This window comes from Protomyctophum parallelum, assembly GCF_964188405.1.
Source record: "Protomyctophum parallelum genome assembly, chromosome: 3".
Classification (NCBI taxonomy): Eukaryota; Metazoa; Chordata; class Actinopteri; order Myctophiformes; family Myctophidae; genus Protomyctophum; species Protomyctophum parallelum.
In genome coordinates, this window is record NC_139698.1 from 23,458,418 (window position 1) to 23,484,049 (window position 25,632).

Consider the following 25,632-nt stretch of genomic DNA (forward strand, 5'->3'; position numbering starts at 1 on the left):
TAAAAAGATAACACAAAAAAGTGGGACTTGTTTCCATTGTGGTCCTGTGTATTCAATTAATCAGCAGCATAGAATATTAGCGCATTAATGCATGTTATAACAGTACAGCAGTAGGCTACAGTACAGTACACTTTCCACCACTGTTTAGGTTCTAAACTTTAGAAGATAGAAGATTTTAGAGGATGGGAAAGAGTCAGATGAGGAGTTAGTCGTATAGTCACAAACCGAAAGAAAGCTTGTTGATCAAGAAATGAGAGGTAGGCATGTCTTTCACACAGCCAGGAATTGTCCTTTTTAAAAGGTAGGTAAAGTGTATAGAGAGAAGCCTATAGGGGGGGCAGGCAGTCGTGTAAAATGTACAGTTTGGGGTCACTCTGATGGACATAACCCAGTTATGGCTTATTGGGCTTTGACGATCCTCTCAGAATCGTTTCAAACGGCTGCATCTTGGATCCGGCCCATCAATACCACCACGCCACCATACAGCAGGCTCTAACGTCTAGCCTCCATGGATGTACAACAGTTCCCCCCAATGGCAGAAACATGCAACTGCACCACAAATGGTAACAGGGTAGGTGGGCAGGCATCAAGGAAGAGTGGGCACTTTGGTGTTAAATTGGCGAAAGAAATGTGTTAAATGTGTTGTTTTTGACAGGAGGGGGGGGGGGCATTCAAGTGGCTAAATATATCTTATTTTTACAAAGATTTACAGCGATTTCTTTATTATTATTTACTATAGTCCTACCACTAGACCCCAGTAAATTACATCTGGCCACAAAAGATCACAGGATCTACTGAATGTCAAGGGGGAGGCGACAAACTGATGATTGAGCCTACGCCATACAGTATGGCAGGCCCCGCCCCGTCAGTTGTTCATTCAGACACACAGAAAAGAACTGCTGTGGCCAGATGTCATTTACTGTGGTCAAATAGGACTATAGTAATTAATAATAAAGAAATTCCCGTACATTTTTGCAAAAAGATATCTTTAGCCCCCCTGTCAAAAATAGCTAAAAACGCTAAAACGAAAGAAAGCAGCAAATGGAAAAACTTTTAACACTCACCTTGTACATTCTTTAATAACAACCTAAAATATGAACCTTGGTCGAAAAAAACAACAAAGTTGTAAAGTAAAGTAGCCTATACATGCTTAAACATTCTACAAATTCCTACAAAACCTCTATATTCAGTCATTTTCAGGCATAAACAAGAAGTTGAAGGATAAAATTAAGTCTGATAATGATGTAGCAAGTATACTTTTACTTATACATTACTGACCATATTTCAATTTATTTTCTTTCTTTCTTTTTTTACATTTTGGACAAAATAACCAATTTAACATCGACGTGCCCAGTTGTCCCTAGTGCACACCTATCCTGTATCTGGAATATCTGTTGAAATTAACAATAATAATGAAGTAATGTTAAAAATGTCAAGTTTCAAGGGATTCCCTAAGATCACTGACAAGGTCTTTGCCTATGTGTTCCTTGTGAGATAGTTATTTGGGTAAGTATAAGGATACTATATTAGGTATTGCTGTGGTGGAAAGTAATTAAGTACTTTTACTTAAGTACTGTACTTAAGTACAATTTTGAGGTATTTGTACTTTACTTGAGCATTTCCAATTTCCGAAATTTACTTCTACCCACTACATCTCAGAGACAAAATTTACTCCACTACAATTATTTGAAAACTTTTCTTACTAGTTACTTTGGAGATTTAAATTTTGATTTGAAAACATACATTAACCACTTCAACCCTCGGCTATTTGAAAATAGCCGAAATTGTAGATCTGCTATTTTGTAAACATTTTTAACTTGTGAAATGGGACATTCTGCACAATGAGTACTTTTACTTTTAGCACTTTAAGTACATTTTGATACCGATACTTTTGTACATTTTCAATTCCGTAACTTTTACTTATAACGAAGTACTTCTAAATTGCAGTATTGGTACTTTATACTTAAGTAAAACAATTGAGTACTTCCCAGTACCACTGGGAAAGTGTCTGTATGCTAGTTTGAGTCCTGGGACTGGGGGGGTCTGTTTGGTCGTCCACTGGGTCAGCAGGCTACCTGTTACAGCCAATGTGCAACAAAGCATTCACCACGGAGAAAGAAACAGCTGAAAATGAGCAGCCATTTTAAGCTGTTTCTTTCCATTATTTGTATCTACTATTTGTACTGTAAACACAATTGTCCATTTTACTCTTACATCATACCCACCCAGTTTGATGTAAGAGGATAATTGTTGCTATGCTAAATGACCACTTCACCCATTTTCCACCCATATCTTCATATAATTGGTCCTATTATATTAATTATTAGTTATATATTATGCTAATGATATCTGTGTCTAATAGAAGGGCTGTGGACACTTCAGAAACAAATAGGCAGATTATTTAATTATTATTTGTTTCCAAACAAGGTTTTCACATTTTCTATTTAAATTTCTATTAACGTGATAGGTAGAAATGGCTTCCATTCTTTCCAGGAATAGAACACCTGCAGTTGCTATTAGCTTGGATTCCCCATCGATGATGTCACTGGAAGGCGGGTTTCTGAACTGTCCACAGCCCTCCTCTGGGACACAGACAGAGTAGACAAAATTGGTTCCATACAGGGACGTGCACACATAGACATCAAAGGGGGCTTCAGCCCCTGCCCTTTTACCCGCCTGTAAAAATAAAAGCTGCCCTCTCCAGACCACGAATGCAGCATTTACTACGGCGGAAGAAATGCAAATGCCTTTCCATGCCATACCGGAAGGCAGCATTCAGGAGAATAGCTTTTGAAATCCGTGTCTACAAGTTCTCAACGCGTTGTGAGCTTGAATAGATCTTCTATATTCGCTATTTTTGTCCAAAAACAAAAATACAGGATTTTAGTCCTTGCCTCTCTAACACTCTCTGCACGTCCCTGGTTCCATATTATAACGAGCATTGAGTCGAGGACCAATATGAAGATAGGTTGAAAATGGGCGAGGTCGTCCTTTAATAGCTCAATGTTATGCAAGTAGAGTCAACACTCTACTAGAGATGCTCTCAACCAAAGTAGTGAAGTGTGACTTGTATATCTGTCATACGACCGTGCCCTGCACTGACAATAGCATATCTACAAGCAGATGTTGTAGATCAGCTGTTGGGCTCAGTCAAACAGTCAAACTCAGTCAAACAGCAGTGACTCCAGAAATGAGAGGACATTTAATCTCCCGTCTAACGAGCATGTTGTATCATTTGTGGTTCTAAATAGTCGCTGTTATAAAACCAACATGTAACCCCTATTTATATATAGGATATTAATATCCTCAAAATGTTGACACTGCATTTCTTTATTCATTTGTATTTTCTCCGCATGCTCTGTATTGTGGATCCCACCAACAATGTTTATTGTTAAACCCTTTGTGCTTTTAGAGGTTAGCCAACTAGCTGTGATTGAAATCTTGAACGTGTCTTGGCACAAGGCATGGCAGACCAATTCAATGTGGGACTAAATCCAAGATCAAGGGCGTTGCTCTCATTGGAAAAGTCAAAACGCACTGCAGGCCTCAGATAATCTCAAATAACTGTTGAACTCTATGGCAGAGGTCATGTGATGACTTCCATGTCCCTTTTTTTAAAGGAGCATGGGAATTTATTTTTGTAATGTTTTATTAAGACAGGTACATTGGAAACTATATAAAATTAAAGCACATGCAGCAAAACGACAGATGGAAGACTTGGACCTATCCAGGCAATCCACCCCCAGTTTGCTGACTTTACAGTGTTTCGCTGCGTTGACTGTCCAGCCACTCTCACAGGTTAACTACTGAGAACTGTACGATCCATTGGAGATAACTCTGATGAACATTTTGATCTTCCTGAAGAATTGTTGTTTTCCGAGGAATTCTGGAAGCTCCTAGTATACCAACATTTAACTCTCAAGCAGCGGTGAGTGTGTGGCGTCTAATCTCAAAGATGTGATGAAGACAGACAGTACAGTGGGCGGTGGCTTCAACACAAACTGGAAATGTTTTTTTTGTAAATTATAACCTTCACCTGCCGTAGTGCAGTTCATGGTTCATGTCTAAGATATAAACCTTATTTTTTTAATTGTGTGACAAAATTCTGAATAATGTAACTTGCAAATATAGCTATGTGTTTTTTCTTCAAACACTTTAACCACTTGAATCCTATAGCATCCTGGGCAGTCATTGTAGGTGAACATTTGAAAATAACGTTTATATTATTATATTGGACGCCTGGGGGACTAGGGTCTACAAAGTATAGAGTTCAAGTGGTTTATAGTACAACACTGGACATTTTCCATCTATATCAGTTATACTGTGAATTTGCTTATTGGTTGCCCTTTATATTTGGTTACGCTGATGTCATAAAGAGGCCACGGAATAGTTGCACTTAATGGACGACTTCAACCTGTCTTCATTCATAAAAGACAAGTCGGTGATCCGAGGGTGGATAAAAATAGATGTAGTCTTTATTTATAAAAGTTCAAAGACGACATGTTTCGACTCTCACAGAGAGGGCAAGTATGGGAATTGTCTTCATTCATATTGGTCCTGTGATAATGCTCATGATAAAATGGTACCATTATTCTAATGAGCATTAGTGAGGACCATTTATGAAGATAGGTTTGAAATGAAGTCATCTTTTAATAGTTTGATTTGGATTAATTTGGTACACTCTGGATTTTGGTATAGCATTTTGTTTTTGATCCTGTATAGCCTATATATCTGGGTTACTTATGCAAGCTGAATATTTTTAATCTATTTTGTTTGGAAAAGCAGAAATTCAATCTCAAGGCCCAGATTGCAATGATTTTCATAATGAGTTGTGAATTGGTGGCCTGAACAAAGCAAACCTATAACCACAAAAAGTGCTCAGGTATTTAAACTATATTTGAGTATATTTCCAGTCCTTGTACAAGTTGTTACAGAAATCAACAATATGTATTATCTGTAAACTTGTGTTTGTTGTACAGTCATGATGATGAAGAGACCATCCTTTTCAGGTTGGTGAGGTTAAGAATAAGAACTGAATTAAAGGGTGATATATATCTAGGGTTTTCAAGACAATGTGTAAGAATTGATTAATAATCATATACAATAACTAATCAACTAACAAAGTCTTCGTTGACTAAAACAAACAATCGATTATTCAACTGTTAACTGAGAGGGACAAGACTGCCCATTAGTTCTGAAGCATTGTGGTGGCACAATATGTAGTTACTGCTGTTTGCCTGTGCGGGGCAGCATTGATGAGGTATTATGTCTTCTGATCAGTGATATGACATTCTATTATGTTTGTGTCTTCCCTTTTTGACCCCTTGGATTCCCCCATGGCCACTGTGTTCTATTTATAGACTACATACCTGACTTTGATTCCATGGAATGTAACTTGAACTTAGAGAGCACCAACAATTTAACCACCGCGATGGTCTTTATTCATATTTTCAAAGCACAACCACAACAAAACAGCAAGAAGTTGACTGCTTTGACTGCTCCCCTGGACATTTTTGCCTCTACATGCTGTACACAGGGTCCTATGTATTCTTCAGGAACAAAGACAATGAATGAACTTGTAAGCTTTTAAAAGCGAGGCTGTCCCTTCCTTTCTTTGGACATCTTCTACAGGCTACTGTACTAGTGATCAACCCTTCTCTGTTGTAACACAATTAAATGTCATCTCACACACTGTACAGCTGATTCTGTCACACTGTGTGCTTATATGGGGAATTGAATGAACAGCAATGCACATCAAATAAATCACATGGGTTGAAGTTGGATTGGTTTGTTCTCTTTACAAACTTATAATAATAAATTACAATTATTAATAATAATTATGTATTATTATTATTATTATTAAGTATTATTGGGGATTTGGGGGGATGACTCCCAAGGAAGAGTCGGTCATAGGCTGGCCTGATAGTAGCCTGGCTACCAATGTGTCATTTGGCTGCCTGCAGCAATGAATGGGAAGGCGAATAATTCATATACTCCCACTCAGAACAGACAAATCGGCTAACCAAGACATAATGATCAAAATGAAAAAGAAATGCGGCAATGACCATTCATTACGGTGCCACTGCAAGTGAAGTAATCTATCATCACTGTCAAACACCAGCTGTCTGCATTCACCAATAAGCTCTTCTCTCACCACCACCACCCCCCAGCCCAGCCCCCCACCACCTTCCCTCACATGCTTATTCATTGCTCCCAATACTTATTATCAGATGGAGGACTCGGCTGATTCATTGTTGCTGAGTCAGTGATTAATGATTTAGTTTTTTTTTTCTTCTTTTCAGTCTGTCTGGGGCGGCTATACCAGCTGGATGATTTAATCGGTTGATGTCCAGCTCAGGTCTAAAGTCAGATAACTCCAGTCGGCATTTCAGTCAACGCCGGGGGGGTTCAAACCGGACTGACCGCAGACCAGTTGACAGTTGTAGTAGTACGGTTTAAATGTCTACTAGTACTACACTCATTATTACCCGCGACAGACATCAACAAAGAGCGCGCAAAATCCTCCTTTCTCCGGAGCGAGCACCTGCTACGCCGCCCCGATTGGTACATCGACACGTCAGTCGCATCTACGCCCCGCCTTGCGGGCTTCTCCGATTGGCTATCACGTGGGATTTTCGGCCTGTCTCCAACCCCATTGGTCCCGGCGGCACTCGTGCGCCAACGAGACGGCGGTGCGTTTTTTATGTCTCATTCATGGGGCGGGGCCGCGGAGCTTGTAGCTTTCGATTGGAGCCCTCCCGTCTCCGAGGCGTGACCGAGAGCGACGATCTCGCACCGGATTGGCGCAGATGCCGGAAGCGCTTTTGGGTTCGCTTGCTGGCCCAAATACACTTCCGTCGTGCGACGGTGTCGCGCGCCGAACAAAGCCGATCTACCAGCCCTCGGCGGCGAGGACCGCGACCCGTCGCGGGGCTTGTAGATCGGCGAAATGTCGGTCGCGCGACACCGTCGCGAGGCGAGGCACACAATCGCCCCTGCCCTCGTCGCTTCTCTCTGTTTTATATTCACCAGTGAACGAGTGTGTGCGGCAGGCAGCGGCTTCCACACAGACAGACGCGCTGCGATGATAAAAGCCGCATTTGCGGTACCGTACACACCTATCAGTCAGTCGGGGGGAAAAAAAGACCCAGGATATACATATCTCCTCCTCCTCCTCGCACAGGAGCCACACATTATTACACACATAACACATTTCGGAGGAGAGAAGCTTGTGAAGGTGAGAAGATTTAAAACCTAGTCATACTTTAATCCATGTCCAGTCAGTGTGTGTGTGTGTGTGTGCAGTGTGTGTGTATGTGTGTGATACTGCGTCGTATCATATTTCAAGTGTGCGGCCGATAACGTCGCTGGATTGAGTCTAAATGCGGGTGGCACAACGCCTAAAAATGACCCAAGGCAAGAGGGGAGGGGGTGCAGGCAAGGGGGTACACGCCGGGGCAACGCATAACGGTACTGAGGTCTGATCTCCATGTTCCTGGAATAGAGGCTTTATTAGAACACTGCAGACTGACATTGTCTGGCTAATAGCCACATTGCATCCCGTTTTATTAATTGGAATGTAAACTGTAACCATTTAGGGTTCATGATAAAAAAATACTAATGATACTAATACTATAAATAACTACTGATACTAATAAATGATGTAGTTATGATTACCCTGGTTCGGCTTTCCGTTCGGTTTTGCATAGGCTGCAGTTGTGGTGCTCCCATCATTAGGCCGGTGTGTTAATGTGTCCATGTAACTGCTTGATGTTTGAGGTGTGGTTGCATTATTTCACAGGGTTTTGTGCTGTTAGGTCTATCTATATCTATGGCCCAATAATGCAGGTATTTTATAAAGGGACCATGCACGACGCTCAACCTACCTATATACCTACCCCACAGACAGACAGCAGACTACCGCACTGTACTCTAGTCATTACTGACCTCAGCCCAGTGAGCCCACGCCTCTGATACAGCAGCAGCAGTTGTTCTCTTCCCAAATAACATCAGCATAATGTCATTGTCACTGCTGTTGGCTGTCTGGGGGAAAATGACAGGTTGAAAAGAGAAGGTGGCTATAGGGCAGGGCTATAAACCCCCCCTCCCACCACTAACACACACAGTACACACAGTACACTATACACAACGACGAGTCACAGGACCCCCTGCAGTGAATGACCTCGGTAGAGAGAGAGAGAGACAGAGAGATACTCTGGGGGTATTGTCTTTGGAGTCGTGTTGCTATGGAAGATAGCTGTGTTAAAAAAATAAATAAAAAAAGAGCCGGTGTTGGCACCTCCATGCACACTCTGCTACTGGAGGGGGCTGGTGGTCAAGTCAGCCAGCCAGCCTAATGCACCAAACTGAAAGATAATATGAATGGTCACAGACAGCATTAAACCACCGCTGTCACTGTTTTGGGTACAATTTGGAAAATGTTCAGAAAATTGAAAATACGAAAAGATCTATCATCTATTCTATTCTAGAAGTCAGACAGATCGACAAATTCTCACTATTTGTCGTATCAACGAAGTAGGGCTTAAGACGTTGTTTATACAGTCATCTTGTTTTAGCAGCAGGGTATAATACAGCCCTGCTTGTTTCAGACAAGGGAAAATGTCATAGATTATTCAATATGTTTGTGAACTGCAGTCCTGGGCATTGTAAACTACCGATGGCTTCAGAATCTTCGATGTCTGGGGTGACCTGGAATAGCCTGGTAAATTCCTGGGACAATAGAACATGAGCAACGTTGTGAGACACTCTCCAGAACCTGTTACAACTTAGTGACAGCTAGTGACTGTGACCGAAGGACATTGTCTTCTCATTTCAATAACCCCCCCCATCTCTATAGATAGACTAACCATGTTTAAACAGTGACAGAATCTGACTGAAATAGGGTTTCTTTTGTGACAGGGAGGCCTATACTGCATGTCTGGTTGTTATGTCAGATATAGCCGACATCTACTATCAGACAAAGTTTATACTGTACCAAATATGTTATGACTGTATCTGGGTGGTGGCTCTGCTCCCCACGCCCTCACTCACATTGTAGTAACAACAGGTATGATAACCGAAGTTATTGGACAGACAGACAGACTGACGAGGGGACGCATTACTGACGGGTTGTTCTCCTAACCACGTTGTTTGCTGTAGCTGCAGCTTTTACGCTTTGGAGTGAAATTGGACTCAGGTAGGAAAAATAAGGAAATGGCTCATCTTTGTTTGACTGTGAAACTCCCATACAATGCTTTATAATAAACCACTTACAACATAGACAAAGACACACGCGCACACACACACGCACGCACGCAGAGGCAGGGTAGATGGCATATGTGTGGAGGTATGGAAGCAGCTAATTGTTTACTGACAGCAGGCCAGTCAGTATTAATGTGTCAGGGTATGACTCAAACCATGCAGTTCACACCATGGCATACACTACTGTATATTCATCTTTCACATAACTAATATAAACTGTACAGTGTACGTGTGTACAATACATACAGTACAAATTATTTCAGAGACCTACTAGTGCATGTCTTGTATCAGAAACGACTGTAAAGGTCAGTCCACTAAAGATATACTTTTTTAAAGAAATCTTTCTAAATCAAGTGGATGGCAGAGCACATGCCACAACGATAACGATAGCAAACGATCACAATGATTGTTGTAGTGCTTTGTGTGGAAAGCCCTTACGTCTTAACGCTGCTATGAGACCTGGAATTCCTCACAGGGATCCATAAAGGGCTATCTAATCTTTTCTTTTTCTTTAAGCTTGCAGACCTCACCTCATGTCCCCTCAAAGCTAACCATGCTAAAGGCTAATATTTCGAGTTCAGTCAGTGGTTCTCAAAGTGGTGTCCGGAAACCCCAGGGGTCCTTGAAGGGGTCCCCTAGCAAAATGTGTTAATACATTGGCTATTTGACAGCAGCTGATCTACAAGCTTGCGACGTGTTGTGACTTATTTAAATGAACACTGAGGATTGTAGTGTGGAATGGATGCGGTACCCAGAGATGAAAAATGTATCGAAATGACAAGCATTAGCCAAAGGATCCCATTTGGCAATTTCATACAAATTGTATTTGTTTGAAATGGGCTCCTTTGGCTAATGCTTGTCAAACTGGGGGGTCTTTGAAATCGAAAGGGTTTAGAATCCCTGCCCTAGAGCAAGGCACTTTTGCCTAGTTTCCACTGCAGTGCAAGATTACAGAGGTGCCCCATTGGTCAACAGTAGAAGACTGTGGTTGTACAGTACTGGGCAGCTCCCAGTACAACAGTATCAGACTGTGGTTGTACTGGGCAGCTCCCAGTGGACAACCGTAGAAGACTGTGGTTGTACTGGGCAGCTCCCAGTGGTTAACAGTAGAAGACTGTGGTTGTACTGGTCAGCTCCCAGTGGTTAACAGTAGAAGACTGTGGTTGTACTGGTCAGCTCCCAGTGGTTAACAGTAGAAGACTGTGGTTGTGCTGGTCAGCTCCCAGTGGTTAACAGTAGAAGACTGTGGTTGTACTGGTCAGCTCCCAGTGGTTAACAGTAGAAGACTGTGGTTGTACTGGTCAGCTCCCAGGTGTGAATTAGTGTTCCTTTGTGTCTGTGAAGCATGGCAGTGCTGTAAGACCAATCCATGCTCAGTCAGCTTTCCCTGGATGTACGAATGAATATAAAATCAGTTAGTATTTCTGAGGTAGTCAGCACAAAATGTCAAGTTCCACCACTTGGGGTTAATTAACAGCCTTTTGGGCTGGGACTCAAAATGGGATGTGTCTCCACCCGAGTAAAATGTCAAACAAAACCTCATGATTATATTTTAAAACGTGTTTTTCCTAATCAAAATGGCCAAAGAGAACACACACACACACACACGGCACACACACACACACACACACACACACACACACACACACACACACACACACACACACACACACAATTGTGTGTGTGTGTGTGTGGGTGTGTGTGCACACACTTCTATAAGCCACGTTAAAGGGCAGATTTCACTGCTGGGTGAATGATGATAATGATAATGTGGCGTGTGCTAACGCTAACGGTTTAGTGGGTCATTATCTATCTAATGAGCTATATACCATAACCATAATTGTGTGTGTGTGTGTGTGTGTGTGTGTGTGTGTGTGTGTGTGTGTGTGTGTGTGTGTGTGTGTGTGTGTGTGTGTGTGTGTGTGTGTGTGTGTGTGTGTGTGTGTGTGTGTGTGTGTGTGTGTGTGTGTGTGTGTGTGTGGCGTGCACCAGTGTTTCCCCCTCCTATACTGTAAAGAATAGTGGGCCATCCTGGAAATAAAAGCCACCACTCCAATTATTTGTCTGTTGTTCTGTCTAACATTTCTATTGTTGTTGTCAGTGGAGAGTTCATTATGCTAATAAATAATTAAAAATAATGAACTTAACTTTACTTATTGTATTTCTCCGTTCGTCATGCCTATAAACAGCAGCAGTGCGTACAGCATTACAATCTAAAACAATAGGCTACAAAAGTGAATTAAGTAAACACGTCTCACATGCTCAGTCAGCGCTGTTAACAAACTTAAAATGTTTGGGCTTTAAGTGTTGGGCATGCTGCAAAATCTGCTGCTAATGCTGCGTATTATCGTAGTTTTGTTTATGGTTTTTACTAAATAATTATAGGACGGCCCAGGCGGTGGCGTAACCGTCTGGGCACCCAACTGGTAATCCAGTCGCAGTGTGCCGCGGGTTCGACTCCCGAGTCCGACACAGCCTTTACTGCATGTCTTCCCCCATCTCTCTCCCGTTTCCTGTCAGCCTACTGTCTGTCCCTTAAAAAAAAACAATAAAAGGCGTAAGCCGCAAAAAAAGAAAATAATAATTCATCATAGGACACTACACGCAAATAAAATCAGGTTAAAGGAGAATTCCATGCTAGAAGGCTTTCTTACCTTTATTTGTATTTGTTACAGTCTCCACCAAAGAGGTCCAGGTGTTATTTTGTGCAAAAGTGCATTATTGGCTATTTCCCCTAACATAAGCCCTCAATGGGGGTTGGGTTTTTGTGCTAATTCGCTTATTTCCATCGAAATACGTAGTAAAGTGTGCCACTTGGGATACTATTTACATTATGAAGAGAGGATATATACAATTCTTTATTTATTTTTAAGCGATACCCCATTCAATTCAATGCAATTTAATTCAATTAATTGAGGGCGTATGGTCGGGGAAATAGCCAATAATGCGCAAAATAACACCTGGACCTCTTTGGTGACAAATAAAGGTAAGAAAGCCTGCTAGCATGTAATTCTCCTTTAACATCACATTAGCCATAGTCTTGCAGTCTTACACGTCCAATGGCTTTCCCCTTTTCCCTCATGTCTATATGCGCCGTGCAGCCCATAGACATGGTGTGCTGTCAGAGTCAATGAGTGATCACGTTTCTGTAGTACTACACCAGTTCTGACTAGAGTGAGTGGCTTTCAGAACGCAGGCCACAGCGGTGGTGCAGTAGCAGTAGCAGTAGCAGTAGCAGCAGTAGTGGTGCTAAAAGTAATGTACTAAAAGTAAGGTACTTGCAGAATGTCCCATTTCACAAGTTCACAATGTATAAAAAATATATTGAAAATAGCCAATCTACAAGCTCACAGTGCGTCGCGTTGTGATGCATTGTGAGCTTGTAGATCGGCTATTGTCAAATGGCCGAAATGTATAGGGCTGAACTGGTTAATGTATGTTTTCTAATCAAAATGAAAATCGCCAAAGTAACTAGTAACTAAAGTTTGTAGTGAAGTAAAAGTAAAAATGTTGGCTCTGAGACGTAGTGGAATAGAAGTAAAAGTCCTGGAAATTGGAAATACTCAAGTAAAGTACAAATACCTCAAAATTGTACTTAAGTAAAAGTACTTAGTTACTTTCCACCACTGAGTAGTAGTAGTAGTAGTAGTAGTAGACTAATTAGCCTGGGATTCAGATTCACTACGGTCCGTGATGTAACTTGGTGAATCAGGCTGGATATCCCAGGCTAGTAGTAAACGAATGAAGTTCACTTCCACCGTAGTGCACACACTGTCACCTCATTCACTCCCTTAAGGCGACTCAACGTTTTCTCTAGCTAGCTGGAGGATGAAGGTGAAACATCACTGTTAGCCCCCCCTGGGCTAACACTACAGGGGCCCCTCAGAGACGTTTGGTGTATTGATTTATTGATTGAATACGTTATTAGCAAGATTAACCATACAGTAGTATACAGTCAAAAGTTATGCTAAAAAGGATAAGAGAAAACCCCCCAGGGTCTTGTTCCCATTGTGGTCCATTAACCCAGGAAACCCCAGGAAAGCATCTGTGTCATTTTAGAGTTTAACCACTTTAACCACATTGTATACGTGGCGCACGCTATGCGCTTGTGTATCTGCTATTCTTTTTTGTGAAATTCATTGCAAATCTTAAATACATTGTATATATAATATATATTTGTTTTTAAAAATCTGGGTGTGTGTCCCTGGCACAAGATATTTGGAGATAGAGGTTGGCAGCCAAACATATAATTTTAACTGTTTTAACGGCCTCAGGTCTTAATCAGAATTAGAATCATCTTTCATCACAGTTTTACAAGTAAAAGGGTTATGTATAGGTTATTGAATAGGGTGCAGTGTGATATGAACCTCCAGCAGTAACTCTGTTGTATTATAGTGAAGACAATCATAATAATTGGTTTACTGAACACACCAACATGTTGTAGAAGTGAAGGCGCACATAAAAGCGTGATTAATACTTTGCCGCGCACTGAAAACAAACGACCGATCTACAAGCTCCAACTCCCCTCATTCATGTATTGCAGGAGCTTGCAGATCTGCTATTTTCGTCGCATATAAATGATAAATTAAGCCTAAAAGTGAAGCAGGGTGAATTAACTCTGAGGAATTAGCCTGCATGCTTGACCACCTCTCCGTGGATAATGTGATGTGTTTGCTGAAGAACAGAGAGTGAGAGAGGGATAGAGAGGGAGAGATGAGATTGGTATGAACTGAGGTTCATAACCAACTGCAAGAAATATGATTAGTGGTGGAGGGCAAGACAAAGATGATGTCTTCTCATCCAAGTTCAACGTTCAATCACTGCTGTCCCCTATCTACACCCTTCACTACAATTTCCTCTATTGCCCTCTCTCTCTCTCTCTCTCTCTCTCTCTCTCTCTCTCTCTCCCTCCCACCCCCACAGACCTCCAGACTGTCATGTCAGTGTGTTGAAACGGTTGATGTATCTCTCCCTCCTTCCAGCTCTCTGTTTTCTTCTTCCAGCCCAGTCGTTTCCTCCATTCCCTGCCCTGTCTCTCAATTAGGCCATTGCTGGCGCAATGTCTGCTGGATGTAGGCCCTCCATGCCTTTAACTAACTGCTCTCCTTTCCTCTCTCTCTGTGTGTGTGTGTGTGTGTGTGTGTGTGTGTGTGTGTGTGTGTGTGTGTGTGTGTGTGTGTGTGTGTGTGTGTGTGTGTGTGTGTGTGTGTGTGTGTGTGTGTGTGTGTGTGTGTGTGTGTGTGTGTGTGTGTGTGTGTGTGTGTGTGTGCGCGTTTGCGTGCATGGATTTGATGTTAATGTCTTATGTCTGTGCATGACTCATGTGTGTGTGTGTGTGTCAAGTTGGGATCACATCAATGTCACTGTCTGACAGACCGTTACACTGCGGTTTGCACCCACCCACCCACTCTGTAGAGACTCTAGTCTGGAACAACAACTACTACTGTAGCTCAGAGTAATATAATAAGAGTGTGGCAACACTAGCGTTGACTCCCATTGTAACAATGGAATGCGGAAGTGCTCATTCTAACTCAATGAGATATTTCTAGCCATAGGAGCAATGTTTGGAACTATAGCCCATAGCCACCACCTTTGCGGCGAGATCAAAGCGTGTCTCACTCGCTACTCTCCTACTCTACACTCTGCTGTAGCTATACTGTATCTCTACCTCACTGTTCCCTCTCTCTCTCTTTCTCTCTTTGTCTCAATCAACACAGTGCCAGCAGTACCATGTCCAGGCCAGCAGGAGGCGGTGTCACCAACGATGTCACCCGCTTCCTGTCCACCGGGACGCCGAGTCCCTCTGCGGTCAACAACTCGTCCGGCCTGGTGTTCTCGGCGGCCAGCCAGGCGGACTGGGCCGCCAAGAGGCTGGTGTGGGTCCCGTCGGAGAAGCATGGCTTTGAGGTGAGTTTCGTTAACGCGCATTGTCTCGTGACACTCGGGGTGTCCTGGCAGCATAACTTAAGGGTCAGCAGTCCCAGGAAAGCCTGAACCCGACCGAACTATAAGCTTTATCAAATAGGAACGTCTTAAGCCTATATACTCTTCTAAAGAGGGCGTCAATGTCCGTCCCCGGACCATAACTGTGGCTTAAAGTGTCCCTTTAAGTTGAACACAGGACTGGGTCCTCTGGGTTCAATGGTGCTGCTACAAGGAGCTCCATTGATGTGCTCTCCTGGGTATGAACTAGTCCTTATTTAGACCGGCTAGAGCAGGGGTGGGCAACTTTGATGATGGAGAGGGCCATTATATTTCCATACTCACTCCAGAGGGGCCACATTGCATGCATGTCGTAGCAAAAATAGCCGATCTACAAGTTCAAAACGCGTTGCATGGCGACGTGTTTTGTACTTGTAGATCAGCTATTTTTGCTAGATTTGAATTGGAATCCTGAAAAGTCATTTTAACTAATACAAATATATTGGACATCATTTTTTTTAATACTACTCAGCAAGCTACTACTTTAGACTGTAAGTAATTAAAGCGGGTCATGTTTGCATGTTTGGAATTGTAACAGCTGAAATCATATTTCATATTCCGACATTAATCTGAGGGCCACATTGAGTGAAGGTGGGCCGCCAGTTGCCCATGTATGGGCTAGAGCGATATGATGAACTATACCTGGTAGGATGGAAAACCAGCAGTATACTGTCAGTCTGATGACCAGGAGCGCTAACCAGGGATATGATGAACTACCTGGTAGGATGGAAAACCAGGAGTATACTGTCAGTCTGAGGACCAGGAGTGCTAACCAGGCTAACTGGTCTGACCACTGCTTCTGCTATCCAATCGTCATGCAGCAGGTTCTCATTCCATCCAAACAACTACATCAATTAACACACATCTAATTAACACACCTTTAGCTACAAAATGAGTAAGTAATGTAACGTGAAGTCGGTTGGTGTAGTGTTTGGAATGAAAGCCTGCACAATCTTTGTCCTTCATGGCACATAATCAGTAACTTTAACCCATTTAGACCTGGTGTGACCTATACGTTGTTGTACCTTTCAATGTGGGAGCTAGTACCTCTCTGTCTCATTATTTGTTGCTATACATGAAGCAGCATAATTATATATGTTTTAATTTTTGAATACGAATTTGATAGGTTAGGTTTTAGAATAAATGTCTAAATGGGCTAAAGCTGCAATCTATAACTTTTATAAGTGAATAATACATGAATTTGAACCAGCTGTTAATATGATATAACACAACTGTGCTGGTGGTAGTTGGTCTCTCGTTGCTCTTGTTTTGAGAAAAGTTTATGGTGTGGTCGGGTAGGACTGGTTGACCAGTTGTAGGAACTAGGAAGGTCAAAGAAAAAGACATTCTCTATACCTAAACAGCCTTTCCGTTATATAGCTCAACAAACACTATGCATTTCAATTGCAGCTTTAAAGAGACCGTGAACTCCAAACGTGCTCATTTTCTGTAAGTCGCTCTGCATAAGAGCATCAGAGAATAAGCAAATGGCCATAGTTGACATGATGGCCATTTGATTAATAGCAGATGTAACAGCCGGTTGAAGTCAGCTGGTCCTTATTGAAATTGATTAGCAGAAGAATCGGGGAGAGTGGGTGAACTCCCACTCCCACCTTATCATTCACATTCCTGTTTGACTATTTATCGGCAGGTGAATGATTAGCTCCAAGTGTGCAACTTTTACTATAGGCGTAGAGCAAGGCAGGGCCAGTGTGTGTGTGTGTGTGTGTGTGTGTGTGTGTGTGCGCGCGCGTGCGTGTGTGTGTGTGTTCTCTATGACGTGTGTGAGTCCACCTCTAAACATACATTACAGTATGAGTGTCCACACACTTTCCATTTCTATTCAGGTTTTCAGAGTTGGGGCAAATTGGAAAGGAGAGGAATCGTAGCGCGCCACCGAGTGGCGCTCTACGAGCTTGTAGGTCTGCTATTTTTGAAAAATCGAAGATCCACTGACATAGAAACATAGCCTTTTCAGAAAACTCTGTCTGTCTGTTTTTAATCTGATTTTAGGCTTAATTTGTCCTAGCTGCTCCAGCGTCTATTCCTTTCTTCTGTTCCCGTGACGCACTGGACTAGCAGTCTCAGGCTGAGGCGTGTTGGTAGACTCCCTTTGTTACAAAACATATATCCGTCGGAAAAACAAGAACAACCAGGTGCTCACAGGAGATATTTAAAAAAAGCAACTATAGTAAAACGTGTCAATGGTACTGCTCACGGATCAAACGGCATCAAAACATGTGAAAAGAAATCCGGGAATTCAGGAGTAAAAAAAGGAGGAATAACCGTTATTTATTAAAAGGCTTAACTTTGCCAGCATTTAAAAAAATGGCCAATCTACAGTACTCACAATGCACCGCATCGGGATGCCTTGTGTGAATTTGTATTTTATTTATTGTCCTTTTAGCCTATAGCAATGTATTGATCCCATTCCTTGGCACCTAAAGGTTAGATTTTTTAGCAGATCCTTTCGAGCTTTTAACGGACACAGTGCCTCTCCTATTCGCTGTCCCTGGCCGGGCTGTAATGGCGTCCTCCATTTAGATCATGGCGGGTAATGAGCAGCTCCAGAATAGTACAAGTTTTGGCTTGGATGTTTATTTGGTTAATGAACCACATGGTACAATCAAGTGTACTGTGTGTGTGTGTGTGTGTGTGTGTGTGTGTGTGTGTGTGTGTGTGTGTGTGTGTGTGTGTGTGTGTGTGTGTGTGTGTGTGTGTGTGTGTGTGTGTGTGTGTGTGTGTGTGTGTGTGTGTGTGTGTGTGTGTGTGTGTGTGTGCGTGTGCGCGTGTTTATGATCTTGCTAATAACGGTAATAACAAACACACATGTTACTGTGTGTTTGCCGTAGCTCCCAAACAGAGATGCTCTATTACACCGAAGTGGCAAATCAAATCCACGGAATGCAGCGAATCAGGCTGGAAAAAACATAAATACTTTGTTGCACAACAGCGTTGGTTGTCAGAAATAACAGATTTTTCGAGCTGACAATGCAAGGTTTTTGGCGAGCGACGCCGTTCGTTGTGTGAGAAAACAGTTAGTGTTTTATACAAGTGCAAGGTCAGAATTAGCATAGCAGAGCAAAGTAATCATGAGGTCTAGCCAATAAACAAGCTAAATAATCACATGAATAGAGTGAAGAGTCAGTGCCTCATAGAAACTAGAATGCCAGGTAAACCATATAGCCTCGGTCCCAGCCTTACTCATCTGCGAAGAGAAAAGCCTGGTCAAGACCTAAGGCAGAGATGCTATCTGCGGAAGTGTCGGTCCCGGAACATCCGTCAGATGTACATCCGGGATACGATATTTTTCTGACCAATCACTATTTGTAAAGCATCAACGTCATTTCCTTGAGCCGTACTTCCGCCAAAATCCCGCATCTTCCGCCTCCCCAAAAAAATTATAGCGTCTACAGCGTAGGTCTTGCCCAGCGTGGGTAAACCATGAATCAAGCATCTCTCAGTCTAAATAACATGCTGTCTACGAACAGTCTATGAGTGTCTGTGTGTGTGTGTGTAGAGCTACACTCATATGCAAAAAGCAGATCTACCAGCTGAGCTTTTAGATAGAGATGCTCCGATACCATTTTTTACGAGTATTTAATTTTGAGTACTCGCCGATACCGAGTACTTGTTTTTGTTGAGCAGCCACTTATTTTAATCCCCACCTTTTCACCAATTTCATTGTTATGCCCTGTAAAAATGCCCTGTGCTTTTTTTATTCAATTCTTTTCAGGGCTCGAAATTAACCTTTTTGACTTTATAGACAATTTGGATGAATAACTTTTTAAATGATCAAATAATTACGATGTAAAGGTAATGTGTATGAGGGTGTATGCCTATCAATATATTGGCCATATATAGCCTACTCAGTTAACTTAACAACACTCCGTTCCGTTGTGTCGTAAACGATGTACAGTAGAAGCTAATGCTATTAGCACTAACAGCTACTGGTAGTGGCAGCTCAGCCTCAGAGGGGAATGGAATGGTAATGATGTTTTTGGTTCACTCGGCGTGTCGCTTTGGTCGCAACACAGTGCTCAATCAATTGAATGTTTTGGTATCGGGACCTCTACTCATACTGAGTACGAGTACAAACATGGGTAGGGTATCGATACCGATACTGGTATCGGTGCAACTCTACTTGTAGATTGGCTATTTCTCAAAAAATCCTGAGAAAAACAGAAATCTTGTACGGGGGTCCCTAGCACAAACCTCTTTTCAGATGGGGGGTCTGCGGCCTAATACGTATTCATTTGGGGTGCCGTGACATGAAAAATATATAGTTCATGCCGCTTTGCTCCGATCTCGCACCTTCTTTTTGTCAATAGCTCTGGATAAGAGTGAGTGTCAAATTGATAATATGGTTGAAACAGGAGAACGTTTAACTGTCTGCCAGACTCGGTAAAGCCAAGTTTTCACTAAGAGTGCCAGAATGTTTCCAGCAAAAATAATCACCATAACTTGGCAATGAGACTGTTCTCTCTTCAGCACAGCATGATGGAATCACAGTTTGTTGCTTTGGATCACAGTCAGAGTCCTCTGGAAGATCTTTCACTCATTTCAAACTGCTGACACAACGCTACTGTGTGTGTGTGTGTGTGTGTGTGTGTGTGTGTGTGTGTGTGTGTGTGTGTGTGTGTGTGTGTGTGTGTGTGTGTGTGTGTGTGTGTGTGTGTGAGCACGCGCGTGCGCATGTCTCTACTGTATGTCTCCATTGGTTGTTGTGTAGTGAGTTCCATAACGTGACAGTTCTGTGTGTGCTATCTCTGTTCTTCCTCTGTGTGTGTGTGCGTGCAACGTGCATGCCTGCACACACACTCGTGCGTGCGTGATAGTGAGCTCTATGAATAGAACAATGGTCTCCTTCAACTACATAATGTTAAGGAGGCCAGCATACAGACACTGACTTCATTTTATACCCATGATCTGAGAATGACACTGTTCAACAAGCAGTGACACACACACACACACACTCACACAAAATTTAATTCAGTTTAATATTCCTGTTTAGGTCATGTAGACGCCACAGCCATGTGATTTTCTGACTCACACAAACACCCACACTCATGCACACACGCGTTTGCACGCACAGACACACACACAAACACACACACACGCACGCGCACACGCATTCACAGTGTTTAAGTCCGTCAGTATTCAGGGACCTGATCAGAGGTCAGAGGTCAGTACTTCCTGTTATCCAGGCACCATGCAGGCTCGCTCCGTGACCTCTGACCTTGTCACCCTGTTGCTGTCTGTTAATACACTCTGTCACTGTGCGCCATGCAGTCTACAATGTAGGCCACTGGTTCCTCCATGCAGTCTACAATGTAGGCCACTGGTTCCTCCATGCAGTCTACAATGTAGGCCACTGGTTCCTCCATGCAGTCTACAATGTAGGCCACTGGTTCCACCATGCAGTCTACAATGTAGGCCACTGGTTCCACTATGCAGTCTACAATGTAGGCCATTGGTTCCACCATGCAGTCTACAATGTAGGCCATTGGTTCCACCATGCAGTCTACAATGTAGGCCACTGGTTCCTCCATGCAGTCTACAATGTAGGCCATTGGTTCCACCATGCAGTCTACAATGTAGGCCATTGGTTCCACCATGCAGTCTACAATGTAGGCCACTGGTTCCTCCATGCAGTCTACAATGTAGGCCATTGGTTCCACCATGCAGTCTACAATGTAGGCCATTGGTTTCACTATGCAGTCTACAATGTAGGCCACTGGTTTCACTATGCAGTCTACAATGTAGGCCACTGGTTCCACTATGCAGTCTACAATGTAGACCATTGGTTCCACCATGCAGTCTACAATGTAGGCCACTGGTTCCACCATGCAGTCTACAATGTAGGCCACTGGTTCCTCCATGCAGTCTACAATGTAGGCCACTGGTTCCTCCATGCAGTCTACAATGTAGGCCACTGGTTCCACCATGCAGTCTACAATGTAGGCCACTGGTTCCACTATGCAGTCTACAATGTAGGCCATTGGTTCCACCATGCAGTCTACAATGTAGGCCATTGGTTCCACCATGCAGTCTACAATGTAGGCCACTGGTTCCTCCATGCAGTCTACAATGTAGGCCATTGGTTCCACCATGCAGTCTACAATGTAGGCCATTGGTTCCACCATGCAGTCTACAATGTAGGCCACTGGTTCCTCCATGCAGTCTACAATGTAGGCCATTGGTTCCACCATGCAGTCTACAATGTAGGCCATTGGTTTCACTATGCAGTCTACAATGTAGGCCACTGGTTTCACTATGCAGTCTACAATGTAGGCCACTGGTTCCACTATGCAGTCTACAATGTAGACCATTGGTTCCACCATGCAGTCTACAATGTAGGCCACTGGTTCCACCATGCAGTCTACAATGTAGGCCACTGGTTCCACCATGCAGTCTACAATGTAGGCCACTGGTTCCTCCATGCAGTCTACAATGTAGGCCACTGGTTCCTCCATGCAGTCTACAATGTAGGCCACTGGTTCCACTATGCAGTCTACAATGTAGGCCACTGGTTCCTCCATGCAGTCTACAATGTAGGCCACTGGTTCCATGCAGTCTACAATGTAGGCCACTGGTTCCTCCATGCAGTCTACAATGTAGGCCACTGGTTCCACCATGCAGTCTACAATGTAGGCCACTGGTTCCACTATGCAGTCTACAATGTAGGCCACTGGTTCCTCCATGCAGTCTACAATGTAGGCCACTGGTTCCACCATGCAGTCTACAATGTAGGCCATTGGTTCCACCATGCAGTCTACAATGTAGGCCATTGGTTCCACCATGCAGTCTACAATGTAGGCCACTGGTTCCACTATGCAGTCTACAATGTAGGCCACTGGTTCCTCCATGCAGTCTACAATGTAGGCCACTGGTTCCTCCATGCAGTCTACAATGTAGGCCACTGGTTCCTCCATGCAGTCTACAATGTAGGCCACTGGTTCCATGCAGTCTACAATGTAGGCCACTGGTTCCATGCAGTCTACAATGTAGGCCATTGGTTCCACCATGCAGTCTACAATGTAGGCCACTGGTTCCACCATGCAGTCTACAATGTAGGCCACTGGTTCCTCCATGCAGTCTACAATGTAGGCCACTGGTTCCTCCATGCAGTCTACAATGTAGGCCACTGGTTCCACTATGCAGTCTACAATGTAGGCCACTGGTTCCTCCATGCAGTCTACAATGTAGGCCACTGGTTCCTCCATGCAGTCTACAATGTAGGCCATTGGTTCCACTATGCAGTCTACAATGTAGGCCACTGGTTCCTCCATGCAGTCTACAATGTAGGCCACTGGTTCCTCCATGCAGTCTACAATGTAGGCCACTGGTTCCTCCATGCAGTCTACAATGTAGGCCACTGGTTCCACCATGCAGTCTACAATGTAGGCCACTGGTTCCTCCATGCAGTCTACAATGTAGGCCACTGGTTCCACCATGCAGTCTACAATGTAGGCCACTGGTTCCTCCATGCAGTCTACAATGTAGGCCACTGGTTCCTCCATGCAGTCTACAATGTAGGCCACTGGTTCCACCATGCAGTCTACAATGTAGGCCACTGGTTCCTCCATGCAGTCTACAATGTAGGCCACTGGTTCCTCCATGCAGTCTACAATGTAGGCCACTGGTTTCACTATGCAGTCTACAATGTAGGCCACTGGTTCCTCCATGCAGTCTACAATGTAGGCCACTGGTTCCTCCATGCAGTCTACAATGTAGGCCACTGGTTCCACCATGCAGTCTACAATGTAGGCCACTGGTTCCTCCATGCAGTCTACAATGTAGGCCACTGGTTCCACTATGCAGTCTACAATGTAGGCCACTGGTTCCACCATGCAGTCTACAATGTAGGCCACTGGTTCCTCCATGCAGTCTACAATGTAGGCCACTGGTTCCACCATGCAGTCTACAATGTAGGCCACTGGTTCCTCCATGCAGTCTACAATGTAGGCCACTGGTTCCTCCATGCAGTCTACAATGTAGGCCACTGGTTCCACCATGCAGTCTACAATGTAGGCCACTGGTTCCACCATGCAGTCTACAATGTAGGCCACTGGTTCCTCCATGCAGTCTACAATGTAGGCCACTGGTTCCATGCAGTCTACAATGTAGGCCACTGGTTCCACCATGCAGTCTACAATGTAGGCCACTGGTTCCAAAACCTTTTCATGTCAATACAGTTAATATGTGCGTGTGTGTTAGGTTGCGCACAGGTGGTGAAAAACAACCATGCTGTTTTCGTGCACAGACCCACCCAGCCAGCCAGCCACCCACCCACATAGCTCCGTAAGGGAGTGGTTGCACCACTCAAAAACCCTGCTGAGTCAGACTAAAATGGCATAGAAGAACCTCCTAGTCAACAAATGGCTTATAATAGTGACATAATTCTAATGTAAAGAGAACAATTGACCTTTTACAGGAACCTTGTGATTCCCAAGCGGCCGCTCACCGTGAGATACAATGCACACTGACTGACAGGTGCATGAGGCAGGGTTCAAATGCCACGGCCCTTGGCCTGGGGAGAAGTTGTCATCATCTTCACTGAAGACCGACAGACAGACAGACAGGCCAATGACTGGCATGAGGGACGACGTTGTCATCATCTTCACTGAAGAAAGACAGACAGGCCAATGACGGGGCTAGGACAGTGGTTCTCAAAGTGGGGGTCCGGGGACCTCCAGGGCACCTTGAGGGGGTTCCATGGGGTCCACAGTTAAATGATTGATAGCACACTTCATTGCCTACAGTATACTGAAGCCTCTCGATGCAGTCTATACCACAGTGTTTTACGCTTCATTCACCGGTGAGAGCTTTTACACTCATTGTGTTTTATATGAGAAATTGGGTTGGCCTTCACTCAACACTCGAGAAGAGAGAGTAGAGAAGCGAGACTGTGTTTTATTCATGTATGAGGCCCTGTGTAGTGTGTGGCAATGTGCGCTGTATTTATCCTGGCTTTTAATTCCCAAAACCACGGGATGTCTAACGTGCTCACAGTCTTACATTACACTTAAAATTCCACGAATGAACAGAGGACAAGGAAGGACTGCTTTCATCCTTTCATCAGCTCAAATGGAGGAAAATCCAGGACTCTCTTAAGCCGGACAATCTGGTCGCTGTAGACTCATTCCAAACACTACTCGAGGATGCAACACATAGCGTGTTATTTGTTGTTTCTTTTTTTTGGTATATATTGTAATTGTACTCAGGGCACGCTCTCAAGGGTCTCCGCTGATTAAATAAAGGTCGAGAGGAACGATACAGACACGTATGCGTCTGGGGGACAGAGTGGCATTCAGACGCACTTCCATTCCGACTACGTGGCTTCCGTGTGCGGTTAGGGTAAGTGTTAGGGCCGATTCATACTCCTATTTTAGAGCCGAATAAAAGTCGGTTCGGCGCTGTAGAGCCTACAATTTGACGTCATTTGAGGTTCGGGGGGGGCGGGTACCGTCCTAAAGTCGGCTCTTCGGTGCTACTGAAAATTTCTGACGAGCCGAAATCATTTCGGCACTACAGCGCCGAAACAGCGGTAAAATAGGAGTATGAATCGGCTCTTAGGGAGAGGGTTAGTAATGCTAACCCTGTGGTTAGGGTTAGTGTTAGGGAGAGGGTTAGTAATGCTAACCCTGTGGTTAGGGTTAGTGTTAGGGAGAGGGTTAGTAATGCTAACCCTGTGGTTAGGGTTAGTGTTAGGGAGAGGGTTAGTAATGCTAACCCTGCGGTTAGGGTTAGTGTTAGGGAGAGGTTTAGTAATGCTAACCCTGTGGTTAGGGTTAGTGTTAAGGAGAGGGTTAGTAATGCTAACCCTGTTAGTGTTAGGGACAGGGTTAGTAATGCTAACCCTGTGGTTAGTGTTAGGGAGAGGGTTAGTAATGCTAACCCTGTGGTTAGGGTTAGTGTTAGAGAGAGGGTTAGTAATGCTAACCCTGTGGTTAGGGTTAGTGTTAGGGAGAGGGTTAGTAATGCTAACCCTGTGGTTAGGGTTAGTGTTAGGGAGAGGGTTAGTAATGCTAACCCTGTGGTTAGGGTTAGTGTTAGGGAGAGGGTTAGTAATGCTAACCCTGTGGTTAGTGTTACGGAGAGGGTTAGTAATGCTAACCCTGTGGTTAGGGTTAGTGTTAGGGAGAGGGTTAGTAATGCTAACCCTGTGGTTAGGGTTAGTGTTAGGGAGAGAGTTAGTAATGCTAACCCTGTGGTTAGGGTTAGGGAGAGGGTTAGTAATGCTAACCCTGTGGTTAGTGTTAGGGAGAGGGTTAGTAATGCTAACCCTGCGGTTAGTGTTAGGGAGAGGGTTAGTAATGCTAACCCTGTGGTTAGGGTTAGTGTTAGGGAGAGGGTTAGTAATGCTAACCCTGTGGTTAGGGTTAG

At 43.7% G+C, this 25,632-nt stretch overlaps 1 protein-coding gene across 2 annotated transcripts in view; it reads left to right on the forward strand.

The window, feature by feature from the left end:
- The first annotated feature begins 7,053 nt into the window (after positions 1-7,053).
- myh14 (myosin, heavy chain 14, non-muscle) overlaps positions 7,054-25,632 on the forward strand; it is an 86,137-nt gene continuing 67,558 nt past the window's right edge. For both annotated transcript variants that reach the window (XM_083761894.1, XM_083761895.1), the window contains exons 1-2: positions 7,054-7,237; positions 14,979-15,168. In XM_083761894.1, the coding sequence (XP_083618020.1) occupies positions 14,992-15,168 (177 nt within the window). In that variant the 5' untranslated portion in view covers positions 7,054-7,237; positions 14,979-14,991. The remainder of the gene's footprint in view (positions 7,238-14,978; positions 15,169-25,632) is intronic.